The 20,271-nt window shown below is 44.7% G+C and overlaps 1 protein-coding gene and 1 long non-coding RNA gene across 8 annotated transcripts in view; one reads left to right on the top strand and one right to left on the bottom strand.

Annotated features, from left to right (window-relative positions):
• The window catches only part of LOC129505916 (uncharacterized), a 43,678-nt gene extending 30,150 nt beyond the window's left edge, over window positions 1-13,528 (bottom strand). The window contains exons 1-2 of one of the 2 annotated variants that reach the window (XR_008663633.1): window positions 12,074-13,528; window positions 5,780-8,307 (exon numbers count right to left, since the gene is read on the bottom strand). This is a non-coding gene — a long non-coding RNA (uncharacterized LOC129505916). Of the gene's footprint in view, window positions 1-5,779; window positions 8,308-12,073 lie in introns of those variants that run through there. The other variant, XR_008663632.1, reaches the window with a different exon arrangement.
• Window positions 13,529-17,080: 3,552 nt separating this feature from the next.
• The window catches only part of LOC129505913 (membrane cofactor protein-like), a 47,296-nt gene continuing 44,105 nt past the window's right edge, over window positions 17,081-20,271 (top strand). For all 6 annotated transcript variants that reach the window (XM_055319267.1, XM_055319264.1, XM_055319261.1 and 3 more), the window contains exon 1: window positions 17,081-17,307. In XM_055319267.1, coding sequence (XP_055175242.1) covers window positions 17,181-17,307 — 127 coding nt within the window. In that variant the 5' untranslated portion in view covers window positions 17,081-17,180. The remainder of the gene's footprint in view (window positions 17,308-20,271) is intronic.

Here is a 20,271-nt window from a genome sequence, read left to right as displayed (position 1 = left end):
TTGTTCTGTAAATTTTCTGCTGTAATTATTTTATTTTAAAAGTATTAACAGGGATCCCTGGGTGGCGCAGCAGTTTGGTGCCTGCCTTTGGCCTGGGGCGTGATCCTGGAGACCCGGGATCGAATCCCATGTTGGGTTCCTGGTGCATGGAGCCTGCTTCTCCCTCTGCCTGTGTCTCTGCCTCTCTCTCTCTCTCTCTCTGTGACTATCATAAATAAATAAAAAATTAAAAAATAAATACATAAAAGTATTAACAAAGAAAAAAAACACATACTTTGTGGAGTGCACAAGATAAAATGAGTGTGTGAGGGAGACCGATGGCTTTTTATATTAGAAAAACAGTAGACTGTATGCTGAAAAGAAATCAGGATGAATCGTCCCCGGCTGAAAGCTCCTGTTTGATCCTGCTGCATGCCACACTTGTGTCATCCTGGCTTTTGTCTTCCCTTCAGGCACACGGGATGCTCTCACAACTGGTAAATTTTGAGAAGGGTTTGATGAGGGGCTTTAACACCTTTCACAGTAAGTATTCACTTACAATGAAAGAAACGTAAAATGAGAGATCAACATCTCTTACAATTCCAGCTGGAAGGAAAGAAAGTCGAAATTCAGGCCACAGTGTGGCAAGATTGGCATCCCTACAGGCATGTAGAGTGAGTGTCCTTTATGGAAGTTTCTTAAAAATATAAAAAAAAAAGGATTTTATTTATTTATTCATAAGAGAGAGAGTCAGAGGGAGAAGCAGGCTCCCTGTGGGGAGCCCAATACGGGACTCGATCCCAGGACCCCAGGATCACGCCAAGCCAAAGGCAGACACGCAACCACTGAGCCACCCAAGCACCCCCTTTATGGAAGTGTCTACGCTGGCTTTGAATTGTTACAAATGAATAAGCAACCTTCCTTTTCTAATGGAGCTGGAGAGCACAACTTCCTCTTTGGTTGATAACCCGGGAAGCTTCTCAGGATGGTAGTTGTGTTCACTTGCACAAACTGGAAGCCACAGAGCCCAATCTCCTAAGCCCATTTCCATGACCTGCCTACATAAGAGGAGTGGTTTTGGGGTAGACTTTGCTGCCTAGAAGAGCTTGTGCCTGTGTCTAACACGAAGACAGAGGAGTTTTAGGTCCTGGGGTGCCGGAGGCAGGAGCTCCAGTGCTGTTCTCACCTATTTGCTGAAAGGCTGCTCTGGATTAAAGGTCACAAACTGCTCTGCTCACCCCTTATCTAAAACTTTGTGGTAATACAACTAATGCACCAGATTAAGCTGGGAGCAGTTTAAAGGTAAACTTACTCTTAAAGGTAAGCCTGTGTGAGGTGTTTCTTAAATGTAGAATTTATAGTTACATATAAAAAACTCACTGGTGGGATCCCTGGGTGGCGCAGCGGTTTGGCGCCTGCCTTTGGCCCAGGGCGCGATCCTGGAGACCCGGGATTGAATCCCACATCGGGCTCCCGGTGCATGGAGCCTGCTTCTCCTTCTGCCTGTGTCTCTGCCTCTCTCTTTCTCTCTCTGTGACTATCATAAATAAATAAAAATAAAAAAAAAAATTAAAAAAAAAAAGAAGTCTTTAAAAAAAAAACTCACTGGTAACCGCCAGTGGGACTAGGTATTTAGAGTTTAAAACCTATGGGTTATGTTTTCCATGCCTTCAGTGACCCTGTTTTACTGCCTGGGCCTTTTCTTTGGTGCAATCTTTCTTTCACCCATCGTTGTTTCCTGTTGAATAATTCTAACATACAAAAACGGTAAGTACAGCCATATTCTTCTAAAAAAAATATTTGTAACTGTACTTTACTCTTTTGGAAGCCACAGAGAAGTAAAATAAAACTTAAAAAAAGCACTACTACATAATATATAATAATCCATAATTATAAAGAAGGCCCTTGATGTATATTATGGGTAGAGAATTATTCACACTAAAAGCAATATATATGACAATAAGAACACTTAAAAAAAAGCTTAGAATTTTAAGAAGGATTCAAATTTTACAAAAAGGGAAAATAGGCAGAAGGAATTTTTCCAAATTTCCAGTGTTGATAAGACAGTTGGTATCCCAGTTTTGCTGAAACATTCCTAACCCAGACCTCTGTATGCAGACTTTATCAAGGCACTAGAAGTTACATAGTGTGTCCCACTGGCACACACATTACAGGTTGCCAGTGTCAAAGAACTGAGGCTTTTTGAAGGGCATTAAAAAATATTTTGTAAACCCACCTAGTTTTTAAACTTTTTTTTTAATATTTTATTTACTTATTCATGAGAGACAGAGAGAGAAGCAGAGACACAGGCAGAGGGAAAAGCAGGTTCTCTGTGGAGCCCAATGTGGGACTTGATCCCAGGACCCTGGGATCACGACCTGAGCCAAAGGCAGATGCCCAACCCACTGAGCCACTCAGGTGCCCCAATATTTAAACTTTCTAAAACCTTACAAGGATTAGATCGAAATAAACATTTCTGAGTAGGAAGAGAACGTATCCAGCTTTTGTATTCACTGATTGATTGACTGATTTTATTTATTCATGAGATACACAGAGAGAGGCAGAAACAGGCAGAGGGAGAAGCAGGCTCCTTGCGGGGAGCCTGATGTGGGACTCGATCCCTGGACCCCGGGGATCATGCCCTGAGCTGGAAGATAGACGCTCAACCACTGAGCCACCCAGGTACCCCTTTGCTGATTTATTTAGAATAAAGTCTGCAAGGTCACAGTCAATACTATCAGTGTTTAACCATGATAAAGAAATTCTATACCCATGAGGAACAGTTTATACCTTTAAGAGAATAGCTTGCTATAGCAAATGTTCTAAATAAAGTCTCCTAATTAAAACAAACCTAACAGAAACTAAAGTTGCTCTTTCAGAGGAGGCCAGTGTACATTTTTTAAAAGCAGAATATTACAGCAGAGCACCTTACAATCTAGTCAGGAACTCAATTTCATGATAAAATAATTAGCAGAGATTTACATTTAAATCTTTATCCTTCCTAATATTCTCTACATGTTATGGCTTGATAGGTAAAGACACTTCATTCTTCTTCATTATAAAAAAAGTGAAAAGTAGCCTTGATGCTTTCTATTAGCAAAAGTCTATCAATAACCTCTTCCCCTTAAAGTCTCTTTTAGTACTACTACAGTTTTAAGTCTTAATTTTTTTTTTAAGTTAAGGCTGAACTAAAGTAGTTGAGGCTTCTCACTTTCTATTTCTAGACCAATATCAAGTTAAAACTAGCCCAGGCAAATGACTCTCTTAGAAACATTCATGACTGCCTCTCCCATCCTCTCTTCTCCCAAGGACTTCATTCTGCATTCCTATGGCCTGTTCCTAGTTCAACTGAAGGATCAAATTCTTAAGTCTAGCATTGATTTGTTTCCTTCATGTAACTTAAGACCATTTCTTCATATTATCATCCTTGGGCACAAAACGGATTCAATAGCCATTTCATAAAAATTATTTCTTTAGGGATCCCTGGGTGGCGCAGCGGTTTGGCGCCTGCCTTTGGCCCAGGGCACGATCCTGGAGACTTGGGATCGAATCCCACGTCAGGCTCCCGGTGCATGGAGCCTGCTTCTCCCTCTGCCTGTGTCTCTGCCTCTCTCTCTCTCTCTCTATGACTATCGTAAATAAAATAAAATTTTAAAAATAAAAAAAAAAATATTTCTTTAGAAATGGTAGGGTGCCTTGGTGGTTCAGTGGGTTGGGGATCTGCCTTTGGTTCAGGTCATGATCCCTGGTCTTCTGGAATTCCTGCTCAATGGGGAGCCTGCTTCTCTCTCTCTCTCTCCCCTCCCCGTCTTAGATAAATTAAAAAAAAAAACACACACACACAAAACAATTATCTTGTCTCATCTAAACACCCTCAGATCATACACCATGTGTATGTTCATGTATTCCAGGTTTTAAAATCTGCCCCTGTTGTGCCCATGTTCTTTCTGAGTGTGACAGCCTCACACAAGCATTCTGTGATCAGTAGCGACCAGGGATGTGGCTGGGAGTAAGATCACGGTCTTTAACCTTAAAGCTTAGAGAGTAAACCCCCAAACATCGAAGTAACCCACCAGAGAACCTATCACATATATGTAATCCATGAACATTTCAAAACTTCTCTAAGCCTTTACTTTTTGGGCCTGTTTTCACTTCTTGGGATATGAGATTACTGTAAGAAAATGCCATTTATTTTCGTGTTAGAAATAACACATAAGATCAGCACGAGGAAGTGTTGGATGCCCAAGATCCTGGTGTGGAAGCAGCTGGGTAATTAATCATTGTTCTATGTCCATGTGTGCGTGAAGCTGATAAGACTAAGTGGCTGCACCTACATAGGGTGAGCTGACTATTCTGGATTTAAAGCATTTCTCACAGGAAGGGCAGGAAGGCCCCATCAGGGAAACAAGAGGGAAGCCACATGACAGGCACAGAATAGGAGTGGAGGGGACCTTGGCTCTTGCTTCCACAGCCATGCAGTTTCCATCAGAGCCCCAAAACACAGAACAGGATAGAAGGCCTGCTCTGTGGGAGCCGCAGGATCAAACCAGGCCCGGAGGGGTGCAGGCACAAGTCTGCGTCTGACGCAGGAGACAACTCAGAAACTACCCAGGTTTTTTTGTGGTAGCACTCTTAGAGGACGTTTAGCACACACATTTCATTTTGTAAGTATTTATTGATCACTTCTCTGTTCCAGGGACAGTTCTGAGGCTTGTTAAGCACCCATCAGTGAAGATAGACTCCTTTATGGAGTTCTCATTCCAGTGCCAATAGAGAGACTAAAAATAAGACACATAATTAATTAAAATAAAGGGGGATAAAGGCTAGGAGAAAACAGGGCAGAGTGAGAGAGCTCGGGAACGGGGGTGAGGAAGAGACGCAATCTTTAATACGATGGCCCCATTGAGCAGCATTTTAAAGTGAGATTGTGTCTGTGTATATATATCCTATTTTAAATTTTAAGTTTTTAGTAAATCTTTAAGCTATTTTTTTTTAGAATAAATGTTAACTGTGAACTCGTTAAGTTTATTTTTTTATTTTTTATTTTATTTTTTTATTTATGATAGTCACAGAGAGAGAGAGGCAGAGAGGCAGAGACACAGGCAGAGGGAGAGGGAGAAGCAGGCTCCATGCACCGGGAGCCCGACGTGGGACTCGATCCCGGGTCTCCAGGATCGCGCCCTGGGCCAAAGGCAGGCGCCAAACCGCTGCGCCACCCAGGGATCCCCTTTAAGCTATTTTTTTAAAGATTACTTTTTTAATGCCTTGTTTAGCCAGCAACTTAGGAGTGAAGTGGCCAGAAGTGGTGTTAACAGGGAAAACAGGAGCTACAAAATAGGAGTCAGCTGTCTGAGGTGGTGGTTTAGCATCCAGGAGAAAGCAATGTTATTATTTAGTGGCACCTTCTGGCAGTTGCGTTGTGATCTGAGACGGAAGGACCTGATGGCTCTAACTAGCTCTCTCCTCCATCAGGGAATTCTGCTGCAACCGTCTACCAGGTAGTATATCTTCAATTGTCCTAAACTTACCATAGGTTTCAAGGTTGCTCTTTCTTTTAATATACTAACACTGAGCTTGGGGAGCAAGCCTGCTTCACACTTGTGTCACATGGCTAATGATGGCATATGCCTCCTCGATCCTTAGCTTTCCCAGTTTCTGTATGTCTATGGGTGTACTCCCTCTGCCCCACACTGCACTTCCCACTCTATTACATTCTCTTGTCTCCTTGATCTCTAATACGTTCCTCCCTGGCCCCTCAGCCCCAGCAGAAAATGAGCTTATCGTGAGCAGAGACTACCTATAGGTACTCAAAATCATTTTTATTTAATGATTTTGGACTTCCACTGGTACAGTCGTCAGGATTAATAAGAATAGTAACAGCTAATATATATTTGTTTACAAAATATTTTAAAATTTGTTGTCTTCTTTGGCTCCCAAAGCAACTGTGAGGTAGGTTGGCCCAATAACATTGTTATCCCAAAGCAGAGAAGATTCTGAGGAGCAGAGAAATTCAGTGACATGCTTAAAATCACAACAGAAGGAAATTGTTCGGGGGTACCGCTTCAGTCCTGATGACTGGACTCCGAATCCTGGCCCCATTCAGCTATCTGGAAATAATTTCAGCCGCCACTGCTTCTGAATCAGATTCTGTATCACCAAGAACTGCATACATTACAAAGGTGAAATATTTCCTTTTTTCTTTCAATATTCCTCCTTCCCATCAATTTTACTTGATCTTTTTTTAAGCTACTCTGGTACATTAAACCAGTATCCTTTTAGAGAATAGTAGGCAATTCCTCCTTTTTTTTTTTTTACTCTAGTCTGAGTTATTAGCTTATAAGAAAATTAAAGTATTTCTGTAAGGGACTCTGTCCTTATTAAGGTTTGGTGAAAATGTTCCTGTCCATTTACACAGACTAGCAGGTTCTGTGATTTACATCAGTGGCCTTTCACTAGTCAGAAACAAGTGTCATCTGCATACCTTATATCTCACTATATATTTACACGATAATTTGTGACAAAGGTTAAATAAGGTAAGTCATGCACTGATATCTGAGGAATAATAGATTCCTCCATTCACAGCCCATTTATCCTTGCCTCCGATCCATTCCCATTCCTGTACAATCCAGCTTTCCTGCATATACTCAGAGCTCTCAAGTACTCAGAGCTCTCTAGTCTTCACTGGTGACAGAACTCTTAAGACCACTCCCTATAAAGCATCCTTGCATAATTCCATGTTCGCAGGAACTACCATCAATTAGGTGGACAGCCACTCCTTCAGCACTCACTAAGGCTGCATTGTCTCACACCCATGTATCACTCATTGGTCAAAACCAATTTCAGGCATTCCTTAGCTAACCACGTAGTCATCTCTCCTGGAAGCCCTCCCAGAACACCTATCGGTACCACCCTCTACTCTTCCTCATGTGTGGCACTTGTTTGCTCTTCCTCATCCTGTGACCACTTTGGCTCCTGATTCAGTCTTCCCTGACACTTTTGACTCCTGATTCAGTTCCTTTCTGTTGTGAGGGATGATACCCTTCCTTGTTCCAATTTCCAAGAAAGGGTAAGAGTAACTAGTAAATAGGAAGTACTGGTAAGTGGTGGAATGAGTTAGCTCTTTGTGCTTCCTCCCTAAAGTCCCTATTGTTATTAAACATATTTGAAATCTCAAGGTACTGGCACTGAATCACTTATCATTTCATTTATGTACAATCAAGTGCTTGCTTAACTCTGGAAGAGGCAGAGATCATGAGCTTTGCAATCAGTAAGACATGTGTTCACATCACTTACTAGTATGAAACCCTCAGCAGGACACTTACCTTCTCAAAACCTCATTTTCCTTGTCTGAAAAATAGAGATAATCATCCTGACCTCACTTAGTACAGTGCCTCGCTTAGGATGAAGGTCAGAAAATGTTAGCTATTGTTATTTTACACGTGACTGTTATTGGCATTTAGAAGGGATTAAATCCTTGGAATTATTCTCAGTCCTCATATGCCTCATGACAAGGACCACTGCTCTCCACACCATGGGAGTTAATTGTACAGAAAACAGAACTATCTTTGCTAAAACAGAAAAAGGAAGCCTTATGTAAGATCGCCGTACAGAGCTTATGACCTTGCCAGGCTTAAATGTCACAATCGGGCAGTAAATGATTATTTACCAGTCAGAATTACTTTGGAAATAAGTGTTGTTTTAAGGCATGGACACCTGTCTCTAAGAATTCAGACTCTTTTGACAATGTACAGGATGGTTTTCACATTTCAAAACTTCTGAGTTTTGACTTAGTCCTGAAAGGTGGGATTTGGTATGTGTTCCTTTTATATATCTTGCAAAGACTTTAGAAACTTGAGTCAAATTCTGCCCTAAATTTCAAGATGAAAGCTGCTGGCTAATTTCCCCCAAGACTGAAATATATATAACTAAGATATTTTCCTATTTTTCTTCCTCTTCCAATTAGCACCAATACAGATGAAAAACCTAAAGAGAATATCCATTTAAGTCCTCAAGAAGACAGCGGCATACAGCCTCAAACTCTGCAAACAAATCAGGAAAACAGCAGGTACCTACCGTACATATCGAATTCATTATGTTGTCAGGAACTCAAATACTGAAAATGAGAACAGGATTTGCACATGATGATGCTCTAGTTGCATCACTGGTACCAGGGGAATTAGAAAGTACTTCAGGAAGTGGAAAGGCCTTGGTGGTTGTTTTTCTTGGGACTCTGGTTGCTTCCAGGGAGTTGGGTGAGGACTGTCAGCGCTGTGCCCAGGCACTGTTTTCACAAAGCTTTCCGTAGGTTTGTGCAGTGATGCCATGAACCTTTGAGAAGGAAGCTTTCGTTTTCCTTGTGGAACCCACGCATTTGCCACTTGGGTGTGCCTCCCGGTCCCCCACTTCCCTTCAATGTGCAGGGTCACCTCAGGATCCTGAGGAGACTCTGGACTTCCCCTCCTCTGCTTCCCCATTCTCCCTGAATTCTGTGCCACAGCTGGCCTCCTGACTGCTCTGTCCTTTCTATCTGCCCCCCCACAGAGGCTTGTCACCACACCTCATTCCTGCAATCCAGGAATTCAGATACCAGCTTACTAGCATAGCTATTGTGTCCTGAATGTTCAGCTGGTTTGCTAAAGGATTGGGGTGAAAGGGAAATTATACTACAACCCAAAGTGGCCCACAACTTAGAATTGAATATTAGAAATCACCAAACTAAAAAATAAAGTTTTACTGCAACACAGTCTCACCCACTGTCAGCCTACTTACCACTACAACAGCTGAGTGAATAGAAGCCACAGAGAGGGCAGCCACGGTGGCTCAGCAGTTTAGTGCTGCCTTCAGCCCAGGAGACCTGGGATGGAGTCCCACGTCAGGCTCCCTGCAGAGGGAGCCTGCTTCTCCCTCTGCCTCTCTCTCTCTCTCTCTCTCTCTCTCTCTCTCTCTCTCTCTCGAAGGAGCCGCCACAGAGACCCAGAGACTGCATGATTGTCTCTGCAAAAGTTAACTTAAAAACTATTTCACAAGAGGGCTTAAAATAGCATTTAATTTCTCCTCATTCCTGCCAAGTGACTTTCCTAAACATTTTACTACCTTTCTTCCAGTTTAGTTGCAATAACCTGGCTCAGAATCCACTTACTCAAGGAGCTCTAAGTGCTCCAAACCAAAATGATGTCTTTCTTTAACTCAAAGCACTTGCTGTCTATAACAATATTTTAAAAGCAAACTATTTCCTCTTAAGTACTCATTATCAAAAACAGAAAAGAAAAATATAAAAAATATAAGAATTACCTGAAATAGCCTCCACCCACTGGTTAGTATTCTTAAGCTTCTTTGCATGTTGTTTTACATTTGCAGGATTATAAAGAGAAAATATTGACTGTATAATATTGAATTCTGATTTTGTTTTCACCAAATGACAACCGTTTCCTTTATAAAAAACCTTATATCCTATAGTAGTCAATATTTCATTTGTTATTATTTTGCCTATTAACACTATTGTATTCATTTGCTCATTCCTACATTCTTCAAAACATGCATTAGTCATTTATAAAATGTACCATATATTGTGCTTCTATCTTTTTTCTCATGCTAACTTATGAGTAAAGGCTCACTTTTTAAATTTCCCTAAATTTCTGAGTAGAGACTTAATCAAATGACAAGTGTAAATATTTGAGAGAAAATTTATCAGAAATTCATTATAACTAACCATTTAGAATTTTTCTCTTACATCAAGGTATGGGTCAAATTGTGTACATTGACTGTGGATCAACTTTTAATAAAATGGGAGGAAGTCATTAATGAATTTGTCTCCAATCTCCTTCTAAGACTGGAATTTTGGCCATATTGTTCTATAGGAGAAAGGTTGATCATGTGGTAGACCAGGAGTGAGTCACAGTCTGTAGCTTGCTTAAGACCTGGGCACCCGGGGATCCCTGGGTGGCTCAGCAGTTGAGCGTCTGCCTTCAGCTCAGGGCCGGATCCTGGAGTCCCGGGATCAAGTCCCATGTCGGGCTCCCTATATGGAGCCTGCTTCTCCCTCTGCCTGTGTCTCTGCCTCTCTCTCTCTCTCTCTGTCATAAAAAAAATAAATAAAATCTTAAAAAAAAAAAAAAAAGACCTGGGCACCCAAACCAGGCACAAGGTCAGAGAGGGTGATACAGGTAAAGAGGCAGATTCCAAAGACACAGCTGCGAGCTGAAGGACGTGAGAACGTTGAAAGATGATGCAGGTAACACATAACGTTGGGAAGCCTCGTGAGATAGAAAGAGAACAATGATGAGGCATCAGGTGGCAAGAATAATAGGGGTGTCAGCTGAGCTGATGAGCCTCAAGAGGGGTCTGGTCTGTCCCCTGGCCTTAAGGAAGAGGAGAGGTTCCAGCAGGGCCAGAGAAGAGTTTGGACGTCTTGGACTAGCCAACATCTTCTTTCAGTCTTGACTGTGTTAGGGAAAGAGGACATGCTCTCTGAGGCTGACCCTCCTCCAAACTGCCAGCTCCTGTTTACTTTCCCCTGCCATGCCATGGCTCAGAAACAAGAGGCAGAAATTTTTTGTGCGTTATGAGGGACCTTTATGTTTCTGGAACAAGGCCTTTCTAACAAGTTGCTCAACACTGAGAACACACTTCCTTTGACAAAAAAGGCAATGAGGAAAGGTCAACTTATTCCTTAATGTCTCTTATCTACTCAGTGTCTCAGTATTTTCTTGTGCCCTACCTAGCAACCACTAAGGAGGGCATAAACACTTCTTCTAAACTCAGACTTATGTGTAATGCTAGTAACACGATTTTAATGAGTAAATTCTGGGGGGTTCGCTTGTCACTCATGCTGTCACCCAAATAAAAATATCCTGTTATATCAGTGCCCTTCCCTTCCTTGAGAAAGTACTCTCATGCTGGAGAACATCTTGAATTAAAATGTTGTTGGAAAGGAGCTAATTCAACAGAGGAAGATGTGAAACTCATAACTTCTTGGAAGTGACCTCACAGAGATACAAACATGTGCACCTGAAGATGCTGAAGTGCTCCCAGGAGCTTGGATACTGTCACTCCATATGCTCTTTCCTTGTGCTGGAAACACACATCATCCAGTTAGGGGAAAAGTCTGCACTAAAGCTATATAAATAGTCTCAATAACTTAAAGGAAGGTGTCTCTTAGGATTTCTGTTTACAAGTCTGTTCTTCACCTTTCTTATTTTCAAATGCTCTTGCTACACAGAATGGTCTCCTTAACAAGAATATCAAAATCCAGGCTGAAGATGTGAAAAACATATAAGTCACATACAATTATACTACTCAGTGGTAACTGCTGTTAATATTTGATTTTCTGCTAACCTTTCTTCATAGATGTTTTTTATACACACGTCTTTTTTTTTTCTGTAGAGCAAAATCTATTAGATCAGAGTAATCTAGCTAGATCAGTTTTTATGTTCTCTAGGGAAAGAAGTATTTTCTGTTTATTAAAAAGGCATTATGGGCAGCCTTGGTGGCCCAGAGGTTTAGCGCCACCTATAGCCCAGGGCCTGATCCTGGAGACCCAGGATCCAACCCACGTCAGGCTCCCTGCATGGACCCTGCTTATATCTCTGCCTCTCTCTCTCTGTCTCTCATGAATGAATAAATAAAATCTTAAAAAAAAAAAAAAAAAAAGGCATTAAGTGAATCTGGGAGAGAGGTTTTCAGGAGAAACATTTTAAACAATGAGCTTTGGATATTTCCTAAGCTCTATTTCTAAATCAATTTGAACTATGTTCTAATATAAAAAATATTATTTTAAATAAAAGAAGTTTCATTATAAAAGGAAGGGACTTAGTTCTGTGTAGACTCAGAACACATCAATAAATTAAAAAACCGTGACTTTTAGTAACTGCAAAATTAACGTACAAGTATAGAACTAAGTGGTCCTGGATTCCCACACTGGTTCACGTACTTACAGATCAAAAATTTATTTGGTATGATATCATGGGTTGTGCTAATGACCTAGAGAATATCAGAGCCTTTCTGGATATTTAACAACAGGTTTGCATAGGAGTACTGCTAACCACTGTACAATTCGGGTTTAGGTGGCTTTTAGAGTCTAGTCTGTCACACTTACCTTGAAAACATACAGAATGAACTGCACATCAACTTGAAGTTTTCTTTAAAATCATGGAAGATAGGAAAAAACAGGAGCAGCAAAGTCAACTGACAAACTAGGAGGAAAAAATTACAACCTGTATCACAGACAAGCATAACTGGAATATTTGGAGAGTTAAAAGTTTAAAGGCCAACCCTCCCCACCCTACTTCCCTTAAATAGACAAAGGACATACCACCAAGCCACCAAGAGAGAGGCAGGTAACCCATGAATATAAGAAAAGATCCTCAATGGTTTTGCTTGTTGAAACTTAGGGAAATCTAGTAGGTCCTGAGTGTCTGAAGAAGTACACTTTAAAGGAGGGCTAGAAATTAACTGCTGGCAATTGGACTTTCTTAGAATTAAAATTCCCTATCACAAGAAAAAAATATAGGTTCCTCTCTCTTCCCAGAATGCAGTAGGTCAGTGAGAACTGTGATTAACTGGTATCTGATGCCTGGTACATTGAATTTAAAGAAATTCATGAGATTCTTTGGTCTGTGACATCAGTGACACATGGGAACTGCTGTGTATACTAACACGGGCAAAATACTGAATTGCCAACTTTCATTTGTGTCGCTGAGCAATTCTGTTAGCCTCTGGCCTTCCATTTTTCATCTGAACGTAGCGCTGGACCAACTAGTCTCCAAAGCTATTATTACTGCTAACAATCTAACTTTTCTTCTAGTTTCCTTTCTGTATACCTTACACGTAAGTGTGACACGTAATTTCAAGTCTATGCCGTTTAAATAAAATGTTCTGTGTCCACGTGTGTAACGGGGAAGGAATAAAAGATTTTTTTTCTTTCTACATCTATGCCGGCATATGGTTTGTAATGTGTTTACTTTTTGAAGCCTTTCAAGGCCAAGCGGAAACAAAATGTTCCTTCGGAGACAGGCCCTCCTTTCTGGACATGAATGTGTTCAGAATCCTGTGTAGGGTGAGGTTTACCACTGGAATGCTCTTGCTGGTAACAGCTCAGTATGGCCAACCGGCTGCCAGGTGCGTACCAGGTACAAATAGAGGCGGCACCCCTTCAGGGCCAACATGAAAATGATGGCTTAAAATTATCCTGTGTTTAGTCATTCTCTTTCAGGTTTTCAGATACCTAATGTGTAATTCACCAGGACACTGAAAGCTCTGTCTCAGAGTACTCACAGGCTCACTCATGCTGCTACCGCCACCTCTGAGAAGCATGATGTAAACACGAATGTAGGAGGCCACGTCTCATCCAACATTGTGATTTCTTTTACAGAAGTTGGCCTCTGTTTGATGACATCCCCACACATCTACCTCAGCCCGACTGCCATTCATAAAGGAGATCTAGCACATAGCTCAAAACCTGGCGTACACACAGGCATATTCTTCATGTTCTTTTTCACTCTGGCAGCGTGACAAAATCTTTAGGGGCAGTTGCAGGAAAACAGGAGCCTTTACTGCCCTACATCACTCAAAGCCTTGACTCTTTTTTTTCTTTTTAAGACTTTATTTATGGGATCCCTGGGTGGCGCAGCGGTTTGGCGCCTGCCTTTGGCCCAGGGCGCGATCCTGGAGACCCGGGATCGAATCCCACGTCGGGCTCCCGGTGCGTGGAGCCTGCTTCTCCCTCTGCCTGTGTCTCTGCCTCTCTCTCTCTCACTGTGTGCCTATCATAAATAAATAAAAATTTAAAAAAAAAAAAAAAAAAAAAAAAAAAAAAAAAAGACTTTATTTATGATGGTGGGGAATGTGCATGCACAAGTCTGGGGGGCGGGGGGGGTGGGGAGAGAGGTAGAGGGAGACGGAGAAGCAGGCTCTGCACTGAGCAGGGCGCCTGATGTGGGCTTGATCCCAGGACCCTGGGATTATGTCCTGAGCTGAAGGCAGATGCTTAATGGACCGAGCCACCCAGGCGCCACCCCCAAAGCCTTGACTCTTGAGTTTTATTCCTGTCGAGGCTACAGGATGTTCACTGTCAACACTCTGTCTTTGAACTAAGTCACTAAAATGATCTCAAGGCTAAGAGACAGACAGTAGCTCCACTTCATATCACGGTTTGCCCTGCTTGATACAGGAGTGTTTTCTGTGTGTAGACAGTTGTAGTTCCCTCCTTTCGAGGCAAGCCCCACTTTGTTCCTAGCGTCTAAAATTATTAAAATCTCTCAGAACTTTCCCAGCATTTCTTTGGTAAATCCATGCTGGGGGAAATTGGCAGAGACACGTTAGATGCTTCTGACAGCAACACCTGTTTATTTCATACTGTATTCATAGGCATTTATTACACACCTACGACAGACCTACAACTTTCTTAGCACTGGAGCTACAGAGGAAAACTCTATCCCTGTCTCATGGAGCTTTTCCAGAAAAATAGGGAACGGGGCTCAGAACCTTTTGAACGGAGCCTTAATGGATTCACATGAAAATAAATCAATGTGAGATTTTTCAATTATTTTTAGAATGGTTGATCAACCCCAGGTATATATTTTACTGATTGAAAGAAAGTTCCAGTAAAACCCCAATTCTTAAATGTAATCAAGCTTTTGTAACTAGGAAACCAAACAGCAGCCACTTTTTTGGGCCATCTTTTACTTTATGTAAAAATTTACTTCTAAGACTAGAAACAGATGGGAAAACGTTATCATCTGACAGAGATGTAACTGACATATACCTCTGTACATAGATGGATCCAGAGAACAATAAATAGACTCCCGTTTTTCACAAATAAGTGTCAACATTGAACAGAACATTTCTGTTGTATCACTCTCTCCGTACCTGTAAAAATGAACAGGAATGATTTCCTCTCTTTGAGTTTCCTACTCAGTCTCCTTAATTATACCTCCTTCAAGTCAGTGTCATATGGAATCTCTGGATCTTAGAGCACAAGATAATACGGTGTTTTAGATATCACTCCCACACTTACTGTTTTATATGCCCTGCCAAGAATCCAAACGTTGTGCTGTTGTGGGAAAAAGAGAAAATGCCATGGTTTGGACATTTTTAATGCCTCTGAACTATAGAATTCTTTAAATAGGCATAGAGTTTGGTAATTCCAGAAGATGCACTTGAAGTTAATACAGAAAAGCTTACATTTCATCACCATTCTGTTATATACCTTAATCCTGTGTGATGCAGGATCAACCCTCATCATTCTATGAACAAAATAGCAGTTGATATATAGGTTGGACTGAAAAATGTTTTTCTTCATCTGATTGCTGTGACACAGGGTCAGTAAAGAAAACTGAAAAGTGCAAGGAAAATGAAAAACGCATAATCCCAATGGATATTAGTTAAGTCTGGAGAGTTTTCAACTAATAGCTCACTGGGAATACCAAAGGCAAATGCTTATTGGGAGTCCTTTTTTCTGGACACATATATATTGTAGTTTCTCACATAGATTTTTTTTTTTTAAGTGCTTCCTGCATAGACATTCCTAACCGGAAAGGCACCTATCAACAATTCCTTATACTTTTGCTAGACACTTAGGATATTCTTTTTCCCCAAGATCATCTATCTTCGGTCACAGCTCTGACGACTTATTTGGGATAAACTCCAAGTGGAACTAGTGGTTTAAGTCATGTCCACTGGAAAACTTACCACACAGAAAAGTTAAATTAAGAGGCTAAGCTTGGGGCCGCGGTGGCTCAGCGGTGGAGCGGCTGCCTTCAGCCCAGAGCGGGTCCCCGGGGTCCCGGGATCGAGTCCCGCATCAGGTTCCTCACTGGGAGCCTGTTTCTCCCTCTGCCTGTGTCTCTGCCTCTCTCTCTCTCTCTGTGTCTCTCATGAATAAATAAGATCTTAAAAAATAGGGATCCCTGGGTGGCGCAGCGGTTTGGCACCTGCCTTTGGCCCAGGGCGCGATTCTGGAGACCCCGGATCGAATCCCACGTCGGGCTCCCGGTGCATGGAGCCTGCTTCTCCCTCTGCCTATGTCTCTGCCTCTCTCTCTCTCTCTCTGTGTGACTATCATAAAATAAATAAAAATTTAAAAAAAAAAGATCTTAAAAAATATATATATATAATCATATATTAAAGCCTAAGCGTGAGGGTGTCAGCCCCCCTCCCCCCAGTAGTTCCTGCTTTGCCAGCTCAGGGGAGCAACGTGTCTGTCCCTCTCAGGCGCGCTTTCAATGCAGGCCACGTGACTACTCCCCCCCCCCCCCCCCCCGAGAAGTCGCACAGGTCCCACCGCAACTCTCCAACAGATCTGGCTCATTCCTCATTCTCCGCTTGATTTTCCACTGAGAGGCTGTTTCACCAGAAAAGGTCTCCCTCCTGCGGAGCAACTTTTTTTTTTTTGGATTTTATTTATTTATTCATGAGAGACACAGAGAGGGAGGGCGGGAGGGAGGGAGCGAGTGAGCGACACAGGCAGACGGAGGAGCAGGCTCCCTGAGGCGCCCGACGCGGGACTCAATCCCGAGGCTCCGGGGTCACGCCGGGCCCCGCCCCCCGGGCGCCCCGCCCTTACCTTCTCCTCAGGGAAGCGCTCCCTTGCCGCGGGCAGGAGGCCGCCCTCCGCCGCCTCCCTCGAGGACGGGCTCGGCGAGCGCGGGCAGCGCCCCGGGGCCGCCACGCTGCGGCCGCACGACGACCCCGCTGCCTGGGCTCCGCGCTCTCCCCTCAGCGCGCCCTTCCGCTCCGGCCCCCCGGACGACGGCGGCGACCGCCCCGCCCGCTCCGCGGCCCTTCCCCGCCCGCTCCGCGCTGGCCGAGCTCCCGAAGCCGCCGGGGGCCTCCGCTCGGCGCGCACACGGGGTCGCCGCGGGACGAGACCCAGGGGCCCGGCGACCCGGGGGCGCGACGCCAGCAGGCGCGCGCCGGCCGCGGAGGCCTCTGGGTCCCACGGCCCGGCCCCGCCCCCGGCCGCCCGCGGGCCCCGCCCCTTCCGCGAAGGCGAGCCGCTTCCGCCCAGGCCCCCCAGGCCCCCCCCACGTCCCGCCAGGCCCCGCCCGCTTTCCGCCCAGGCCCCGCCCCTATCTCGCCCTGGCCACGCCCCGCCGTTGCGCACCTGCCGGGGGATATCTGGGGGGTGGATTGTGGCGTGCGGTTCCCGTCCCGGCGAGGAGTCCTCCCGGCCGGCCCGTAGGCTCCCGCAGGGCACCTGCAAGATGACGGCGTCCCGCGCACCGCGCACCAGCCGTCCGCTTCACCCCCTGAGGCCCTCCTGCTCGCCGCGCTGCTCTCAGCATCTCCGGGGCTTCCTAATGCTCCTCCTGCTACACTCCTGGGTTGTGGGTAAGAGCCTGGAGACGGCGTGCGCCGCCGAGGCGAGCAGGAGCGGGCGGGCAGGCCTGGGCCCGGGCCCCGGCCCCGGGAGCTTGGCCTGGTGGGTCGGGAGCAGGCGCGGCCCGGGGCGGGTGTGCGGTCGAAGGCTCGCGGGGCTTGGGGCGGTGAGCCCTGCGGGTGCTGGGCGCGGCCCGCGGGGTCACCTGGTGGAGCTGCGAGCCCGGCGATTGCTTGCGGGGTTTCGGGCCGGAGCGCCGGGGTGGGGGCTGGGCAGCGCGGACCCAGGGCTTGGGGTGGGCTGGGTGTCGGTGCCCCGTGCCTGGGGCTGTTGCTAGGATCCGCGGTGTGCCTGCGAGCGGTTTGTTCTCTGTTCCCCGGCGGGGCGATGCCCTGGGGAGAGGGCTGCTGTTTGAGGCGCGCTGGGTGTTACTGGGCGTGTGCTGCGGGGAAGTAGCCTGGGTGTGGGTGTGGGTGTGGGTGTGGGTGTGGGTGTGGGTGTGGGGTGAGGAAGTTCACCGCTTGCTTTGCATGGGGGCTGGGGCGAGCGGGGACTCTGGGTGCGAGCACGCGGTGGGTCCCTGGGGCCCGGGGGGGGGGGAGGGAAAGCCACACTTTGCTTTTTTATTTTTTTAAAGATTTTATTTATTTGCTCATGAGAGACACACACACACACACAGAGAGAGAGAGGCAGAGACACAGGCAGAGGGAGAAGCAGGCTCCATGCAGGGAGCCCGACGTGGGACTCGATCCCGGGACTCCAGGATCACACCCCGGGCTGCACCAGGGCTGCCCACACTCTGCTTTTTGTACCTAAAAACAACAGCCCTCTTGTCCGAGATCATATTAGCGTTGGTCAGCAGGCTGTTCCTTTTCCTTTTCCGTTTTTGTTTTTTTTTTTTTTTTGGTCTTTTTTATTCCCTTTGGACATAGAATCATCTTCCTGTTTCCGTGCAATAGACACTGCCCAGTTCCATTACTTAATCGCTTTTTGCCTTTGTCTTCTTATTTTCATAAGGGTGGGTCATATTTAAGGGGAATTCTGAATACATTGGTAGCTTACTGACAAATGAGTGACCTAAGAAATACAGGGTAAGGCACGTCAGTCTGGTTTTCCCTTATACCCATGAACTGAAACTGAAAGCCCATCCATTACATTTGTTTTATTGTGTCGTGGAATAACAATTAGTGTTTATATTATATACATATGAGCTAAAAATGACCTGCTTGTTCCGGAACACAGAAGCAGTTTGTTTGGGGGCCACCATTTTTAGTACTTTGGCATATTTCTTTCTGTCTTCATCTGAACCTGTGTTTCTCTGCCCAAGTGCTTTCTAGGACCCCATTACATGTACAGTTTGTATGCTGCATTCTTTTCATCAGTAGCATTCATTCAGCACCTATTTGCCTTGTGTGTACCAGGTTCTGTGCTGGTCCTGAGGATACGCTGGTGAGTGAAAACAAAACTGTCCATTTCCAGGATCCTAATATCACCATTGGTCGGCTTGCACTCACACAAATATAAGCAGAAGCGGTTTTGCTGACTGTTAGGACCCCGGTGCCAGGCACACAGTGGCAGTCAAGAAATAGTTGCTAGAATTTATTGGGTGAGGCAGACAAATCGAAACATACGTAAGTAACCCAAGAAAAGTGCTCTGGAGGAAAGGAGTTTGATTCTCTAATAGCATGTAACAATGGCTGGAGGCAGGGAAATGTTTTCTTACTGACCTAGGCAAAACTCTTACTCTCTGGGGCCTCTGTACTTGCTTTTCCCTCAGATATGGGACATTCTCCTCCCGCCCTTTGTATATAAGGCTCCTTCTCCTTCAAGCTTACTTGAGATGTCACCCCACCTCTAACCACCCTATCTCAGACACACACACTCCAGCTCAGATCCCTCTCTGACTGGAAGTCACCGCTGCAAAACTGTTTTCTGCTCTCCCCACTAGAATGCAGAGCTTGTCTGTCTTGCCACACTTGTGGTACCAGAGTTGCAATATTTTGCCCAGTGTCAACACTCTTGTATAATTATTCAGTGCCAGGAAATGAAATGTAGTAATGTAATATAATCAAGCGAATAGAAAAAACTCCTCCTGCTTCCAGGGAAAAAGTAAAGACCCAGGGTTAGGATGGCCTTTCTGGGGTGCCTAAGCTAAGGGGGGGGGGCAGCTGATGCCAGCGAGGCTCTGTGTCCTACTGTTTATATAGAGTCTGCGGTGCCCACAGTATTCACGTCTTGCTTGTTGCTGATCATCAAAAGTTCATTTCCATGGGAGAATTAGCCTGGGGAGGGGCCAGTGGCAATAAAAAGAAACCAAAAAGACAAAAAAAAAGTTTTTAAAAAGGATCAAGTTGAGGTTAGCCATGGAGCTAACAATGAAGGAGACCATGAATATTGTTTGGAGGAGAGGAAATACAATGAATAGGGTGAAAATTGGAAGGTCACAGATATTTAGGAATGCGGAAAAGGAAGTTGCAGGTTAAAGGTAAAATCAGGATAGGTATGAAATTAGAGAAAGCCCAAATGAGGCCTCATTATGTCGGGCAGGGAAATACGGAAATAGAATACACATGTCCGTTTTGAGGCAGCTCCCACGCCCAGAAGCAGGTTTGTAAGCAGACAGTGTTGTGCCTGGAGGCTCGCCATCTCCAAGGCACTCAGTTGCCAGCTGCGTGAGATCGCAGAAGGGAACATTTGTCCAGTTCGGGACCAGTCCTACTCTTCCAGAAGGAGTCTCTGCCTCAGTGGACAAAACCCACCATCTTCTGTTGTGAGTGGTGTCTTTAGGTCTTTCCTTTCTCTCTAATGAAGAAGCCAAGGTCCCTAAGTGCTTACTTACAGGGCAGTTTCTTGGTCTCCTTCCTCTGCAGATAATAAAGCAGAGACAACAGTCCTTATCTGGCTAATTGTTAGGTTACCAGGATACTGGGAGATAGGCAACAGAAGAAATTGCGTGGCCAGATCTTTCTCCAGTG

This window comes from Nyctereutes procyonoides, unplaced genomic scaffold (assembly GCF_905146905.1).
Source record: "Nyctereutes procyonoides isolate TBG_1078 unplaced genomic scaffold, NYPRO_anot_genome, whole genome shotgun sequence".
Lineage (NCBI taxonomy): Eukaryota > Metazoa > Chordata > Mammalia > Carnivora > Canidae > Nyctereutes > Nyctereutes procyonoides.
Note: the sequence above shows the minus strand (reverse complement) of the source record. Positions and strands in the feature narration are given on the sequence as shown.